The sequence below is a fragment of the Orbicella faveolata genome, unplaced genomic scaffold (assembly GCF_042242905.1).
Source record: "Orbicella faveolata isolate gen_17 unplaced genomic scaffold, um_ofav_v1 contig_15, whole genome shotgun sequence".
Classification (NCBI taxonomy): Eukaryota; Metazoa; Cnidaria; class Anthozoa; order Scleractinia; family Merulinidae; genus Orbicella; species Orbicella faveolata.
In genome coordinates this window covers 175,836-193,143 of record NW_028301542.1, presented here as the reverse complement: position 1 = coordinate 193,143, position 17,308 = coordinate 175,836, and the positions used below count along the sequence as shown (strand labels likewise).

At 38.7% G+C, this 17,308-nt stretch overlaps 1 protein-coding gene and 1 pseudogene across 2 annotated transcripts; both read left to right on the top strand.

The window, feature by feature from the left end:
* The first annotated feature begins 14 nt into the window (after nucleotides 1-14).
* LOC110069009 (S-methylmethionine--homocysteine S-methyltransferase BHMT2-like) lies at nucleotides 15-4,770 on the top strand (annotated as a pseudogene). Its single transcript, XR_016206857.1, has 7 exons — nucleotides 15-32; nucleotides 1,710-1,904; nucleotides 2,241-2,418; nucleotides 2,880-3,062; nucleotides 3,551-3,683; nucleotides 3,898-3,995; nucleotides 4,242-4,770. The product of XR_016206857.1 is annotated as an S-methylmethionine--homocysteine S-methyltransferase BHMT2-like (transcript).
* A 1,437-nt stretch (nucleotides 4,771-6,207) lies between these two features.
* LOC110069006 (cytochrome P450 4X1-like) lies at nucleotides 6,208-15,874 on the top strand. Its single transcript, XM_020776424.2, has 5 exons — nucleotides 6,208-6,397; nucleotides 6,698-7,238; nucleotides 11,183-11,510; nucleotides 12,331-12,519; nucleotides 14,517-15,874. The coding sequence occupies exons 1-5, from the start codon at nucleotides 6,264-6,266 to the stop codon at nucleotides 14,840-14,842; spliced, it is 1,518 nt and encodes a 505-aa protein (XP_020632083.1). The 5' UTR covers nucleotides 6,208-6,263; the 3' UTR covers nucleotides 14,843-15,874.
* Nucleotides 15,875-17,308: the final 1,434 nt, after the last annotated feature.

Below are 17,308 nucleotides of genomic sequence, written 5' to 3'. Positions count from 1 at the left end.
TGGACTCCTACACTATGTCTAATGCTGAAAAGGTGAGGGCAGACTTGTAGCTGTGTAAATACATTTAGCATTGGAAAAGTTTCACAAACTGAGCTAAACTGCATAATTTGGATCATTTATGCGTGACATGAAGGTACCCTGGTCTGGCTGGCGAAACCGTAAAGTGTATATTCGATTCCATACATAAACGTTTATTTAGTTGCCTTTCAACCTAACCCTTACCCTTTTTATCCGTTATATGTAAATAATCCAATGGGAATTGCAATCTTAAATTTACATGCCAAAGGTAACACTAAATTTTATTTCGCAATAGTTCAATACAGACTCGATCATTTTCGCGGCAATAATAAAAGAAGAGATAGATAATCGCCCATGTAAGTCAGTGACAGATTTTAACTATGAGGAAGACATTATTCTCCGAAAAAGAATTTTGGTAACATGTTATTTTTATATATCGGCATTGCGCGACGGTTGTTGCGTTACTTTTCAGCTTATATCAAATGCAAATGACTTCGCAAGGACGTCGGCTGGGTAGACTGGGTAGTGGAAATTGTCAAAAAATATTCAATCTTCTGCCTGGAGACCAGTATTTTAATCCACGATATTTGGATTTCCAATCCCGTGGGTTTGTAGGCCCTTAATTACAAACAGGCTCTCATATCCAGTCTTCCATCGTGCGTTTCCAGAAAATATCCACACCCGCCGAACGTTAATGAAATTTGTAGGGTAATGGGTTTCAAGGAGGGTCTTCAAAAGCCAAATTTATTATAGTGAAGAATGTATCTTAACTGGATGAGCTGGTTTCAAACCAAGACATGTTAGATCTTGGGATGGGGGGGCGGGCTATGGATATGGATTTCTATGAAAAAAAATGTTCGAAGGTAATTTTGCTGATGATGAATCGTAACATATAAAATTACGACATACTATATAAACCGTGGTTCCTTTAATCTCGGGTTTAAAGCATACCCACATTTATACGTGGTTTAATGCTAAATTTATTGATTGATTCCTTTGTCGTGTGACTAGTTCGACAGCTTCATCGTGAATTCCTACGAGCAGGAGCTGATATTATTCAAGCATTCACATTCTCATTGGAAGACAACCTGGTTAAGTTTTTAATTCCAAAAAGCTATTTTAAATATATTTTCTAGACATAAACAAGAACATTGACCTCTTTAAAAATTTGGCAACGAGTCAGTGATTAACAAGGAGACGATGTTTTGAAAATTGTGATATTCCGGGTGAACGGGTTTCTGAATTGTGTCGCACATTTGGATATTGTGTGTATTGGAAGAAGAGTTTCGTTCTGCTTGCTCTGTAATCTGTCAGTCTTCTGACGTTGCTTAGGCAAGGGAACTGTTTTTCTGACGTTTGTGGAAAACGCCAAGCGGTCCTTTTCGCGTTGTCGCCAAAGGACGTGACCGTACTGTGCGTTCTGCTGGTGGGACAAGTTTTGGAAGTACTCGTGAGTAGTGGCGCTAGTTTTTGATTGGACAATATGAACTAGAGACTTGCTGAGTGTTTGACCGATGACATGGCTACAAATGACTCCTGTCCCCCTCACCCACCCACTCCGGATAAATGGATCACTTTTCCAATGTTTCAATACTGGTGTAACTAACATATCTAGCTATCTAATCAGTGGCAAGAATTCATCAATTGTACAAATATGCAAGAAGTGTATTAATGTACAAACTCGCTTTCAGCCCAACAACATAAACCAGGCGGCCTGTAACCTTGCAAAGGGCGTGGCCCAGGAAGGAGGGGCTTATTTTGCTTGCTCTATCTGTCAGACTGGTTTTCTGTGTTCACAAGGTGCTGGAAAAGACGTTGTGATGAAAAAGTTTAGGGAAGAAATAGAGTTTTTTATACAGAATAACGTCGATATGCTCATTGGTGAGGTAAGTGTGTAGCAAACCCGTGTCAATAATTATTATACCTAAGAGATTGTTTTGTTTGCAAGATTATAGTTTACTGATACTGCACAGCTAAAATTTAAAGTATAATTATCTTCGAAATGCTATTAGAGTTTGATTTAATTTGATGCTAATTATTGCGTCAAATTAAATCACCTGAAGCTGAAGTCCACGGTTGGATCAAGACGTTTACGCCTAAGATTACGGCTTTTAGAACAAAATTCTATTTTTGTGAAATGGTAATTAATTGACTAATATTTATTTTTCAAAATACGGACTTTTTTTCTTCCCTCTCCCTTGCCAATTCATTGTTATACTTAGCGTAACATACTGTCCCCTCTGTCCATCAAGTTCTTTGCGAATGTGGAAGAAGCTGAATGGTTGGTAGAGGTGATGAAATCCACAGGTAAACCAGCAGCCATTACAATGTGTATTGGACCACAAGGTGACCTCACAAATGTGTCCCCCGGAGAATGCGCCGTGAGACTCGTAAGGGCAGGTATTGAATATGTCGCATTCCGGTGTATAGCTTGTATGAAAAGTGAGGGAAAACGCAATACAGTCTTAGAAGAGGTTCCATACCCAGCAAAAACGTTGCTTAATTGCTTTGTGGTCCATGGCGTACTTTGTAGGAGGATGTTGACGAAGTCATTGCTCAGACTTTGCCATAGTACCATAATTATAAATACACGTGCACCTGATGCACAAACAGATAATAATAATGGGCATCCGTCAGTCTCGCGAGACTATGGACACACGCTCTGCGCGCGCTCTTGATGTACTAACATGTATATACCGCAATAAATACCTCGAAGACCCTCCTAAGCCCTTCTGTGAATAATGATGGAAATGTTAACACATATATACACCGTTTGCCATTCAAAGTATAATCTCGCTCTTTTTGCAATGTCTAGTTAGTTATCGCTTACTAACATTAACACAAGTATTCTTTTTGACTAGGTGCTGATATCGTTGGTGTCAACTGTTGCTTCAGTCCCGATATGAGTTTACAGACCATTGGTTTGATGAAAGAGGCGTTAGACAAGGAAGGACTCAAGCCTCATCTGATGATTCAACCTGCCGGTGTTCATACTCCAGATGTCGACCGCAGAGGATTCGTCTGTTTACCAGAATTCCCTTTCGGTAAAGCCTAGTTTTCATTACGACATAAGCACAAGCTTGAACATTAATGTAGTGAGTACCACAACTCAAGCATAAGCACGTAGGTAAGCATGCGCAGAATGGTCTCAGAGATCTTTGGAAGTTCTCGTGTGATCTAGGAAAATAAACAGCACTGAACGAGAGGTCAGATGTATTGCTGTTGTTGAGGCGCGCTATACTTTCTCTCGAATATCTGCCTCACGTCTTCCCATCGTTTCCTATTAATACTCTTGGAGAGAAAAAAAGGATGTTGTTTTCCAGTCTTATTGAGTGTTCATAGAGATTTTCTAGCCTCAAACCACTCAAAATATTAATACGTAAAACTCATCTGACTGCGCATTGGGAACAGTGAGTGTTTAACATGCAACTGGATCAATTGACAACTTGATGTTTTTGCCAGATAAGCCAACAGAAACGATAGCAAGTGCTGATGTGACATAGCATTAAGTTCCATTTTGTTATTATTATAGCTATGGAACCTCGCATGTGATAACTCGCTGGGATGTGCATAAGTACGCTCGGCGGGCCTATGATATGGGAGTGAGGTATATCGGAGGCTGCTGTGGATTTTAACCATACCACATCCGGGCTATTGCTGAAGAGGTAGGACTTACGAATAAATGTTTGCTCAATTAACCACTCTGGGTTATCGCGGAGGTGGTAGGGTTCGTGAAAGAAGGTTGCTGTTGAAAGCTGACAACTATTTTTTGAATGAATTGAAGCTTGGAAGGCATCCAAAATAACCAAAAAAAAAATGAACGAAAGGAATTTTATACAAGGTATCATTCATGACTCAAAAGTGTTGTTCTTCTTTCAGCTGGCTACAGAACGAGGCAAATTTCCTGCTGCAAGCGAAAAGCACGGCCCTTGGGGAGAGGCGCTTCAAAATCACTCATTACCTGAAGTTAGAGCAAGGTGAGGCTTGGTGATAGAGGCGAGTTTTGTGGTTTGGAATCTTACGCATCCCACTTTACGAATAAAGTTCTCTTTAAGGATTGTACTCCAGCGTCACTCATAATTGAAAATCGCGTTACATAGCGCAGGTGTTTGCAAAAGTTTGTACACAGGTAGACAATCATTGAATTTGTGGACGTTGTTTTTCTTTTCTGGTTTAAAGTGATGATCACTGACCTCGAGATTTTGCTGTGGTGTTATTTACAGAGCTAACCGTGGCTACTGGGAGAATCTCAAACCGGCCAGTGGTCGTCCATTTTGTCCGTCTTTGAGTGAAACGGGAGGATTGGGACCTAACTGATATCAAGTTTATGTGAAAAATGTACTTTATTTAACAACCTATGATTAGACAGGGCATCATGACAGATTTTTAATCTAAACAATAAATAAATTGGGTTTTAATAAAGGGTGTCTCGGCACATTACTTTCTTTGTCTTTGTCGCTTTTCGACCAAACTTTTACTGAACATCTAACTGTTCCTTCCGGAGAGTCCTCCAGAGAAAAGAAAAAAAAATTGAAAGGAATTGAAAGGCGTGCACTTTATATTTTTCTCTCTACAGTATTCACGCGCCTTATCTTAAGAGCATTTAGGGAAGAGAAATTAGAGGGCCCTAGGAAATAAAGATGTTGCCGCTGCATGAAAGATTCCATGCGTACGTGAGCTGTATTTTTTCACTATTGCTGTCACCGCTTTAAACTTAATCTGCGATCAGGCGTTCTTTTTATAACAGCAGGGGTAAGGAGAAAAAAAAAAGAAAAGAAAAGAAAAGAACGCCTGTGGATCGCAGGCTAATTTAAACTCGAAATTTGTTGACGGGGGCGGGGGGAAGGGAGTGGCGAGGGAGAAAAAACCTGGCAAGAGTCACTCATCATCGTATCGCTATAAGAATAACCATCCCGGCTTTGCGGACATAATATGATTCTTCCTTATAACCAGCTAATAATAATTTCCGGAGCAGAACATTGAAATTCCACCCAAAAGATGAACGATACGTACGTGTCTATCTTTAGAACAACTTAAGTTTCGCATGGTATTTTAAACTTGACGTTTCTTATGTTACAACATACATCTTCAGAAGTGACAGTTACAAAATATGACAAGATTTGAAAAGACTAAAACTAAAACGAGGTATTAGTAACACGCCGTAAATGAAATCGTCGGTAGTGAAAAACTCTTTCTTTATTAATTCACACCGGATATGGTTTCTTTTGTTCATTGTTATCTAGCTAGTTACCAATACCTCGCTTTAGTTTTAGTCTTTTTAAATCTTGTCATATTTTATAACCGTCAGTTCTGAAGATGTATGTTGTAGCACACGAAACGTCAAGTTTAATACAACGTTAGTTTGTTCTTGGAATACATTACAATCTCTCCATAACGGCCACCTTAGGGACAGAGGAAAGTGGCCGCTGTACAAAGGTGGCCGTTATGGGGAGGTAGGGGTATAATACAACACCTCTTTTTTGTTTCCATGGGGTTCAGCATTTATCTTTAAAAAGTGCCTAGTGTAGCATGTAAATACGTAAAAAATATGTCAATAAAACAGAAACTAAACAGGTTTCAATGGCGCGCGGTATGGATCAAATTTTGAGTCCCTTTGCACAAAAAACAGGGTTTTGTACACACGTTCGTCAGTCGTTGATTAACTGTCTGTTTTCGAGGGGTCATTTTGGCTGTTGGGACGTGCTTTAGTGGCTTTTGTCTTTGCAGAGAGGTGGCTGCTGTAGAGTGGTGGAAATAAGAGTGGGTGAATGAACCGTCAGCCGGGATAAAAAAAAGTAGCCTGGCTCTATATCTTTTTTTTAAATTTTTACAGTTCTCAGTAATACTCACACTTCCTTTGAGTTTCCTGCTACCTTACTAGCTGAGGCGACTTCAGGGTTCTCAATTAAACGGTTATTTTTAATTTGTTTTGTAAGTACCAGTGAAAAGTTGTGTCCTCCAGAGACCAGCCTTGTGCTAACGCAGATGATGAAACTTTGAGATATTTCTCGATTTCCGAACATTTTACGGCCATTTTATTTACCAGACCGTTTTATTACGTTTTATTTTCTTTTTATTTTATTATTATGATGTCTTACTCGGAATGGGCATCTTTCACGCATTCGTTCATTCATTCGTTCCACTCTTCCCGAGTTCCGATCCTCTGGTAACCTGGTAAATTTTCCAACCGTTTCGTGAGTTCGCACAAAGGAAATCGAACCTTGGAGGATGCATGACGTGCAAATATGGAGGAGACTATGGAAGAGAATATGGCGGTCGGTGGTGTTGTGTTTCTTCAGGAAGTTTTTCTATCTTTGGTCGTCATTCTCCTTACTTGGTTCATCTTGAAAGTGTCAATAACACGCTTATCGAGGAAAAGGTACCTGACATAGCTCTATTTTAGCCTGAGAGTCTTGTAAATATGAATAAACTTGACAGGAGCAACCAGCCAAGAAATTCATTGGAATGTCTTTGTTGATCTTCTCACAAGACCTTTTATATCACGGTGTAAAGTAGGGCAGTTTAATCTTCTTGGTCTATTTAGTGGTTGATATTAAAGTGGCAAGACATGTTCAGTGTACAAACTTGCTCAAATGGGCTAAATCACACACTGCTGTCAAAATGTTGTAATTAGATCATGCAGCGCGCATTAAAGCCATTAGTTTTAATTTTCCTTTAGACCCACCTTTGACTTGCCGCCTGGTCCTCCGCCTCACTGGATTTCAGGAAACACAGCCGTTTTCCGTTCTAATGTAGAAGAAAGGCACATCCGACTCCTGGAACTTCACAAGAAATATGGAAAAGTGGTTCGGATTCAAATGGGGAGACCGCCATTGTACGGAACAGACATCTTCTCTGTTGCTGATCCTCACTTGTGTGAGGAAGTCCTTAAATCCAAGAGCTATGCGATCTCCAAGCTTACACAGGCACGTTTTCAAATGTTTATTGGAAAGAACGGCCTGAATGCCCTGGAAGGAACAACATGGAAAAAGCACAGGCGATTAATCTTGCCTCTGTTTCATTCTGGTTTCCTGAGCTATGCTCTGGAAGTTATCGCGGACAAAACTGAAGTTCTAACCCAAAAATTGAAGGATTTGCCAGATAAATCATCTGTGGAAGTTTATTTGTTGATGAAAAATCTAGCTCTTGATATTATCAGCAAGGCAGCATTTGGTTATGATTTACAAGTCCAAGAAAATCCTGATGGCAAATTAGTAAAGGTTTGTTTGTTTAACGATGTTTATATTGCTCAAAAAGATATCTTAGTTGTTTTGATTTTTTTCCCAGCAAGAGATTGTTAAATTTTTAAGGGTAGTTGATAGATAGTCTTTGATTGAATTGTTCTTCTCTCAAAAGGAGAAGAAAATAAGTGGGGAGACAAAGGGCTGTTGTGATTCAGAATTATTTTAACTCTAGCCAGCTTGTTCCTTGCCCGATACCTTCTGTGTTTGTGGGGATTAACACTCTCTCCCCCCCCCCCCCCCCCCAAAGACAACTTGTGGAAAATCATATCAACAGTTGTTTGACTTTTAAACAAAACAGTGAAAGGTTAACCCACCCAGGGTCCTTTTTTTTTTTTTTTTTTAATTTATTTATTTATTTGCAATAACACAAGGGAAACCAATGCTTACTTACAACACTAACTCTATTTACATTATATTGCTCTAATTATTTACACTATTTAAATTACAATAACTAAACGACTTACATTACTAACAAATACAGTTACACGACTTACACAATTAAGAAATACAGTGACGACAAGCGGCAAAAAAAAAAAAAATGAGAAGAAAAATAGCTAGTTATCATTACAGCTTGAGGTTGTAGTACAGAAACATAAAAAAACACACCAAAGGCATGTGGTACATTTAAAGTAAAATGAGTTATGCATCTGACAGGAGATTAGAAATAGATTAATGGGTAGGAGATAGATAACCCTACAGAAAATATAATCTAAAATATTAATTAAATCCTCATATATCCTGTAAGAGGTTTCCATTTCTTCGTGTCTCCACTTTTTGTTTCTATCTCATATTGTAATTTTAGTGTGCATATGAAAAGCGTAAGATTTGGATGATCATTTTTTGTTTTAGCGAGTCATATGTGATATCATGCTAAGAGAAAGCAGTAATTTATAAGAAGCGCAAATTGAGAGATATCTGGCCTCAGACCCAAAGCAGTAATATTTGTCAAAGCATAATCTCTAGGAAGTAAATTTAAGTTTTTCAGCCATTCAGTAAGTTTATTCCAAAAGTGAGATTTTGGCGGCATGACCAAAAAAGATGAATTATTGACTCAGAGGAGGTGTGACAAAAACTGCACTTTTCATCGCCCTGTAGACCTATTCTAAATAAAAAGTTATTGGTTGGTACATGTCTATGTAAGAATTTAAACTGAAACTCTATCAGCTTAGTGTTCTTTGTGCATTTTTTAGCTAAAAGATAGGCAGCATTCCAATTTATGTTGTCATTTATTGGTAGGCCACAATCCTCTAGCCACTTCTTTTGACTTGACTCTGGGGTTAAACTCTTGTTACTAATCAGTTTTTTATATATTATTGTAGTTGCTTTTTTGACCTGCAAAATTCTTGTTGTAAGTGGCTCATATTTGTGGTCGGTGTTCTGTAAATCTTGAATATTAGAATCAGTCCGAAGAGACTTTACAGCCGATATTAATCCGTAGAAGCTGAGAGGGCGAGGGTCTATTTCATACTTACAGCGGAAATCATTTAACGAGAGAAAGTTGTTGTCTGGTCCTAAAAGATGTTTCACCCGAGTTATTCCCTTGGTGAACCAATTTTAAAAAAAAACTGTTTTGTTGGCTATCTTTATTAGGGAGTTATGCCAAAGTTGTTGATCCAGAAAGTGATCTTTCGATGTTATTTCAGGTTCAAAGTTAACTTCCGCCCAGATTCCTAATAGTTCTTTTAAAAAGGCATCCGAAGTTGTTATTGTCGATAAGGTGTCTCTAACGTTGAGGTTGTAGGAAAAAAAGTTTTGACAGCCATATTTTTTTAGGGTTATATCAAAAAAGATTTTCCATTTTCCCTTATTGTTCTTATCTAAATATTTTTTAATCCATGTGGTTTTGAGGGATTTATTGAAGGAACTAATATCAATCATTTTTAGGCCACCACCACCGAAATCATTGATCATTACCTTCTGTTTTATCTTGTCGCCTTTACCATTCCATAGAAAAGTGTAGAGTAAATCATTTATTTCTTTTAAAACCCTGTAGTTTGAGTGAAGAGGCGAGAGTAGATAAACCAATTGGGACACCACTAGTGATTTGATAACAGTGATTTTCCCTAACAATGTGAGTCAGCGGTATTTCCAGCATCTCAGGATTTCTTTCACTTTTTCAAGTTTCTCATTGTAGTTTAAAGAGGCAGATAGTTCGGGATCTGTTGAAATCCATAGACCTAGGGATTTTACTTTGTCTTTTGGCCATTTAAGCTCTTTTCCTGATAACAGAATTTTATCACTTCCAATACTTGCGCCAATCCATAGAGCTTCCGTTTTCTTATCATTGAGTCTGAGGCCAGAGACTTTGCTGAAATCGTCAAGCATTGCAAGGTGACCCGTCTAATATAAGTGTTGTGTCATCGGCATACTGACTTAATTTAATTTCCACATTATTTACAGAGATTCCCTTTATATTAGTATTTTTCCTAATTGCCGTGGCCAGCACCTCTGCCGATAGGATAAATAAATAAGGTGAGAGCGGGCAGCCTTGCCTAACACCTCTTTGAATTTCAAAAAAATTACTTGCCCATCCATTATTCAGAATACAGCTTTCAGTATGACTATACAGGGTTTTCACCCAGTTAATTAGCGAAGCACCAAAACCGTAGGATCTTAATGTTCCATGTATGAAGGACCATTCGAGAGAATCAAATGCCTTTTCAAAGTCAATAAAAAGTAACAGGCCCGGGATATTCTTTTCTGTGGCATATTGGATAATAGAGTCAATGAGTCTGATATTTTCGCCTATAAATCTGCCCTTCAAAAATCCTGTTTGATCATGATTGATAAGGTTTGGAAGTCCTAATTTAATTCGGTTTGCAATAGATTTTGCTACGATTTTGTAATCAGTGTTCAAAAGGGTAATAGGCCTCCAATTTTTGATGAAGTATAGTTCCGCATCTTTTTTTGGAATTAGTTTTATAACCCCTCGTCTTTGTGTTACTGAGAGGCAGCCAGAGTCAAAAGCATAGTTGAGGGCCGAGATTAAAAAAAAAGAAATGTCTTTCCAAAAAACTTTGTAGAATTCGGCGGGAAGTCCATCCGTGCCTGGCGTTTTGTCAGACTCCATCTTCTTCAGGGCTTCGAAACATTCCTTTTGAGTTAAGGGGCCTTCACATAAAGTTTGTTCTTCATTGGTCAAAGAAGTGGAGTTCACTTCAGAGAGGAATGTTGACTGGATGCTGTCGGGGGAGGGGGCACTGCCATATATGGGCTATATAGGTATGTGCCGCTGTGAAGGGTATGCTTTTCAAGCAGTTTACTCTAGGATAGGGTATATAAATCAGAGTGTTTGGGTCTAGAATAGGGTATCATTTTTCCCAAAACTGACTTGGTGGTTGAAGATTTTATCTAGACTAAGGAAACCAGGAATTGCCACTCAAAATATAAAAAAATCAAATCGGCAAGTTTAAATTTACGCAAATCAGCCTCAATAGTGTTGATAGATGGGGGGATTTGGGGAGTTTACTCTAGAATAGGGTAGCAAAATTCAGCTGAACTAGCTCTGGTATAGGCTAAGGGTTCCAGGGTCCCAGCGGCACATCCCCACCCAGAAATTCCCAAAGTACCCCCCCCTCCAGCCCAGGGTAACTCAGGGAGGGTTGTCAGGCACTGGAGAGATATTACTGGGGCATTAGGTTCAATGTAACAGAGTGCATTGCATCATGAGATCCAGGATAATCGTAGCCAATGTCACAAGTGGTTGTCATCTTGCCAGTACACAATTAATGTTTACTCTCTTGAAAGAGTCCATCTTCAACCATGGCCAGGTAGCTTGGGGTACATAAAATGAAAACTAGTGCAGACATATTGTCAGTCACAACCTGAACATAGTACCAGGAGGCTATACTTGTCATGTCAGCTACATTCTTATCTTATCTAGACAGATGATGGTATGATTTACCTTCCTACCTCCGTAGGCTGTGACGTCATTCTTGGAGCATGCTGGTGAAGTTGCATTCTTGGCACTCCCAAGATTATGGACTTGGATGCATCCTTTCAAAGCATTTCAGGCCCGTCAGCAGCGTAAGCTACTTGACAACCTTGTTGAGCAGATTATTAATAAGCGCAAAGGTAAAGATGATGAGGATGACAAGAAAGACTTACTGACATTGTTGTTGAAAGCACAAGACCCAGAGTCCAAGTACTCAATGTCTGAAATGGAAGTCCATGATGAAATATTGACATTTTTGTTTGGTGGATTTGAGACCACCACATCACAGCTCTGTTGGGTGCTATACCACCTGGGTGAGTGTAGAATGATAATACTTGGCATGCATTTTGAGCCTATTGCATCTTAACATGCATAGCAGGCAGGTCTGCATGCTTCATGCTGTAGGTATGCAATGTGTGTAGGGAGCTATGTCGGTATGGTGCCTAATCCATGCATTTTGTTTCCATTCCTTGTGTGTAATTAGCTAATTATTATTGGAAGTAAAATAAAAAAGGAACATGTGTTGTTTCAGAAAAAATCTCAAACCCCCACCAAAGGCCTTTTTTTAATCTCCTCCTCCATCCCTCCAGAAATTCCAGTTTAGTTTTGTGGCAACTGTTTTGCTTCTGGTTGATTCATATCCTGTTTAAGTGACACATCACATTACTTGACATTTTCCCTAGGGAGTCACACATGTTTTAAGTTTTTGTTTGTGAGTTTGTAGTTTGGTAGTTATTAGTACAAACAGTTCTTTAACATGTACCTTAGCATGTTGGCAAGATTAGTTCTTTTTTCCAGACCCTTTGCATGTTGGCAAGTTAATTTTCTGTTTTTGTACCATTTTGTAAGTTGGCGACAGCAGTGCCTTTGGTTGCACGTTGTGGATTTTGTGAAATTTAATCAGCTGATGGCAGCCAGAAGCTTTGATATTTTCCTTAAAACATTTTGCCTTTTAATGTATTCCACCCCCTCAGAATTTTCAATGGGCAGTTTCATGGTCCTGTTAGAACAGCAAATTTTAGGGATAGTTACATGTATGGCTCTATTTATGGCAGTGTAACAGTGTTTTGTGTTCCAGGCTGATCAATTAAAGTGGCTGCTTATTATGACCTTGCTAGTCTGATTTGTTTTTAGCCCAACATCCTGAAATTCAGGTGACAGCACAGGAAGAGGTTGACAGAGTACTGGGTGATTCAAGTGTTGTGACTTCAGCGATGGAAAAAGAACTCAAGTATGTGGCAAATTGTATAAAGGAGTCTCAGCGACTTGTTCCTGTTATAACTGGTTTCAGCAGAGGAGCTGTTGAAGATGCAGAGTTGGGAGGTAACAGCACTTCTACTGTATAGTACAAAGAAAGGCATGTGTGGCTGAAAATATTGTTTGTAATTGGAAAAGGATTTCTGTTGTACTGTTGCAGAGGCATACTGTGTTGTAATAGTTAGTGCAATGAACTTTAGATTGAGTCAGGTACGAGTCATTGCTGAGGTCATTATGTTGTGTTCTTAACCTTGTGATGAACTAGTATCTTATCTGGGAGACATTACAGACTCGCACCCATTGAAAAGGATTGCCTGGGAAAAGTGGGGTACCCACGATGCTTTACAGGCAGAGTGACCTGTCAACAAGGTTCAAAAAAAGGTTACTGCCGGTTTCGGTCACTTAGGATCCTTAAGTGACAAATTCCAAAAAGGAAATTAAAGTTCTCCCGTGGCATACTTCAATACAATACTTATACAGTTGGAGCAATTTGTGTTGTTTGAAAGTGTTTAAATGCACTTTTCATCTGAAAAGGCCTGACTTATGCATATCAACAGAATGTTGGGTGTTTACAGAAATCACACAAGTTATCTTTTACGGCAAAATATCAAAGTGCCAAGCAGTGTACCCCATGGGAAAATCCAGTCATCTCTTTGTGTTTTAAAGTAAAACTTTCCAGTTAGTCTTAATTTTTCTTTAAGTACTAATCTGTGTGAAGGGCAGACATTGTTATGGAAACATTTTTTGCCCTTAAAACTTGCCGATTGAACGCGCTTGAGGCCTGCTTTTGAAAAGTAAACGTAAAGTCACATCAATTTCTTTGCAACTGACAGTGAGCCACGAGGCAAAAATACACTAAGCAAAGAAGTTATACCTTACATATATATTTTGTGTGAAAGTGAGTTTCAAACTTCAAAAGACACGCTTTACTCAATTGAATCAATTGATTTACTTTAAAACTTTCCAGAAGATTTTGTAATGAAGCACACGTGATTTAAAATATCAATTCACAAATTAAGAGTAGAAGTATGTAGCGAAGGCGAGAATGTTTTCCCTAGAACATTGAAATATTATCTGACATCTCCGCTTACTGGCATCGTAAATATTCTTTGAAACACACTGTCTAATTACTTCTGTTCTTCTCTGATGAATAGGGCAAAATTTGATTACCCAGAACTAGAACAACATTGTCAAACGGGCGACACTAGGGATTACTTGATTGACAGGCCTTAGGCATGCTCTCTGTCTTCTTTTTTGCTAATTTGCATTTTCCCATGCAACATTTTTCAGTGGGCACGATTCTGTAATGAGTAGAAATAATCTTAGGCACTTCATGTTACAGCACCCCGAGATAAGTGAGTACCTGAGATATGCCTGTAGGCTTGAATGTAGACTGTATTAATATAGACTTCTTAGTAAGGCCAAATGGATCCATTTTTGCATACAACGTGACAAAGAGCATTTCATTTGTTTTCTTCAAAACGAAAGCCAAACAACAACAAAATAGGTATGGTATGAATTCAATGCCTCAAACAGAAAACAAAGAAAAGTTGATATGGGCAAAAAAAACATAAAAAATATACGTAGCTTGTTACTGTTGACCTCACAGCCCTTCAATTATATTTTATGTAAAGTGCAATATAAAAGCTAATCACCAGTAAATTGTCAATGACTTGACTGCCTCCTTGTCTCCCTCATCATCCTTATTTCCGTCGTCTTCCTCCTGTGCCTCCTGCTCCTTCTCACCCTCCTTGTTTTCCATCCTGTCCTTCCAGTCATCCTGGTCCTCATCCCTGTCAGTGCTGTCATCATGTCCATCATTATCACTAAGGTTATCATGAGGAAAGAAATTCTACAATAGACCAGTTATAAATAGTTAGTGACTGATAACTAATAATATAATAATATTAATAATTAATGACTAATATTAGTTACTTGAACTCTAAAATAATTATTATTTTAGAATTCAAGTAACTAATAGTATTTTAATTAAGGCACTGTAAATTGCACAGATGAAATTATGTTTAATATTATTTAAAAAAGTTTCTTTCTCTGTTTTGAAGGATTTCACATTCCTAAGGGCTCTGTATTATTTCTGGACTCTTATGTTCTTCATCACCTGGAGGATCTTTGGGATAGACCGGAAGAGTTTGATCCGACACGCTGGGAAGACAAAATGGCAGCGCGAACCTTCTCATTTCTCCCCTTTGGTGGTGGAAACAGACGTTGTGCTGGTCAGCCTTTTGCTGTGGTGGAGATGAAAGCTGTAATTGCACTGATATTGAAAAACTTCTCACTGAAGTTGGATGAAAGCAGGCCTATTTCTACTGAAGTGAAAATTGCATTTGGGCCACGGAAAATCCATTTCTTTTTTACCAGGAGAAGTTAACTTGAAAAACCAAAGCAGTTGAAAGTCGTCTAGAACACCAGCAGATATATTTGTATATCGTAGTTTTTCCATGTTAAAACATGGGTACAGTGTTGCTATGAACATTTTCCCATATATGCATATTTTTTAAGAGTTTAAAAGTCACTTTACAGACTTGTAGTGTAATCAGCTTTGTTTTTACCCGTTAATGCAGGTACTTTACAGTGTGGTCGTAGTCTACACTTTGATTTTGTGTTTAATAGTCAGCTTACCTGGTAGCATACCCTTTGTTTTTATGTTTGACTAGTTCATTTCAGTGAACTGCAAATTTTTATTTTGGTTTAATAACTGCCTTGCTTAGTAGCACACTTATTGATTTTGTGTTTCATCAAGTCACCTTGCAGGATAATACACTTTGTTTTTATGTCTTATTGGTATGTTACAGAGTAGCAAACACTTTGATCTTGTGATGAATAGTCAGTCTACTAGGCGGTGGAATTTTATACCTGGGTGGTATGTTACTGATGAGCAGCGCGCATTTCATACCTGGTTTATGTCAGGTGAAATTAGTTATAGGACCCTACCATCATTGAGCAGTTTTAAAAATTGTATTTGTAAATGTGATTTTTATACACATTTTCAGGGTTTTAGCAAAGAAAACGGTCTCTGGGCTGATTTTCATTAAGCCTGCCACAATTTTTTCGCAAGAGACCTGGAACAAAATTTTTGTCCCCAATCTTTTGCAACACCTTGAATACAGGGCTTCCAAGCTTTGTGTTTACAAGATGGTGTACACAGAAAGACAGCACGCTAAACAAGTGCTCAAAACAAAATGTTATTTCGATTACTTTACTTGTTATACTTGCACCGATACTCAAGGTAGTCAGGAATTTAGTCCAAACTTTCCATTTAGACGGTTCAATATGGATCAGAGTTATGAGTGATCGAGTGATGGTAAAAACCGTTTGTTTTACAAATAAAATTATTAGTATTATTAGTATCAGTACTATTATTACTATTTTTATTGTTATTATTAAAATATACATGACTAGATTATCGTACAAGTTCTTGGAAATCAAGCCTAAGTTGGTCAAAACCAAGGTGCGCGTAAGCCGGTCTCGGCTACTTTTTCAGTGTTGAAATAAAGTGGGGCTATATTTCGGCCAGCAAGCTCGAAAACGAGCGTGCAATTATCTGTCCCCTGGCGATTTCACTGAAAACGAAGGCCATCACGAGTTAGTTTAGAGTCCTTAGAACTGGGAAATATCGCCCAAGTTCTTGGAAATCAAGCCTAAGTGGGTCAAAATCAAGGTGTGCGTAAGACGGTCCCGGATACTTTTTTAGTGTTCAAAAGAAGTGGTGCTATATTTCGGCCAGTAAGCTCCAAACCGAACGTGCAAATATTTCTCCCCTGGCGATTTCACTGAAAACCAGGGTCATCACGAGTTACTTTAGAGTCCCTGGGACTGGGAAATATCGCCCAAGTTCTTGGGAATCAAGCCTAAGTTGGTCAAAATCAAGGTGTGCGTAAGCCGGTTTCGGCCAAGTTTTCAGTACTAAAATTAAGTGGGGCTATATTTCGGGCGGCAAGCTCGAAACCGAGCGTGCAATTATTTTTCCCCTGTCCATTTCTCAGCAAACCAAGGCCATCACGAGTTACTTTAGAGTTCTGGGGACTGGGAAATATGGTCAGAGTGCCTGGAAATCAAGCCAGAGTTGGTAAAAACCAAGGTGCGCGTAAGGCGGTCTTGGCTACTTTTTCAGTGTTAAAATTAAGTGGGGCTATATTTCGGCCAGTAAGCTCGAAACCGAGCGTGCAATTATTTCTCCCCCTGGCGAACTCACTGAAAACCAAAGCAATCACGCGTTAATTTAGAATCCCTGGGACTGGGAAATATCGCCCAAGTTCTTGGAAATCAAGCCAAAGTTGTTCAAAATCATGGGAGGCGTAAGGCGGTCTCGGCTACTTTTTCAGTGTTGAAATTTAGTGAGATATTTCTTAATTACTTGTAAGCATATAAATATAAGCGACAAGGTGAACAATATTTTGTTTATCACAAAACAATAACTGACGTGAACACGACTATTTCGCATTTCGCATTCAAAACTAGCCTAACATTTTTTAAATTCATGAAAGTGGAGTTAAAATACTTAGGATTTGCGAATTCAAATGATGCGATCTTCAAGACAGATCTTGAAAACTGTTAAAAACAAAATATAAAGAAATAAATACAATCAAAATCAACTAACACGTACTGTTGTCCTTGAAGTCTTACCGTTGCATTAAAAGACTGAACAGTTGAACGTTTTATTCACTGATTAATAAAACAAACTGCAGAGGTGTTGGAAGGCTACGATCTACTTTTTTCGTCCCCACCCTGGGACATTTAGACAGCTTATGTGTCCCCACCCCGGGATATTTGCCCATTTTTTTAAAAAAACCTAATGCCCGGGGGTTAGCCCGGGGGGGGGGGGGGCACTGCTGAA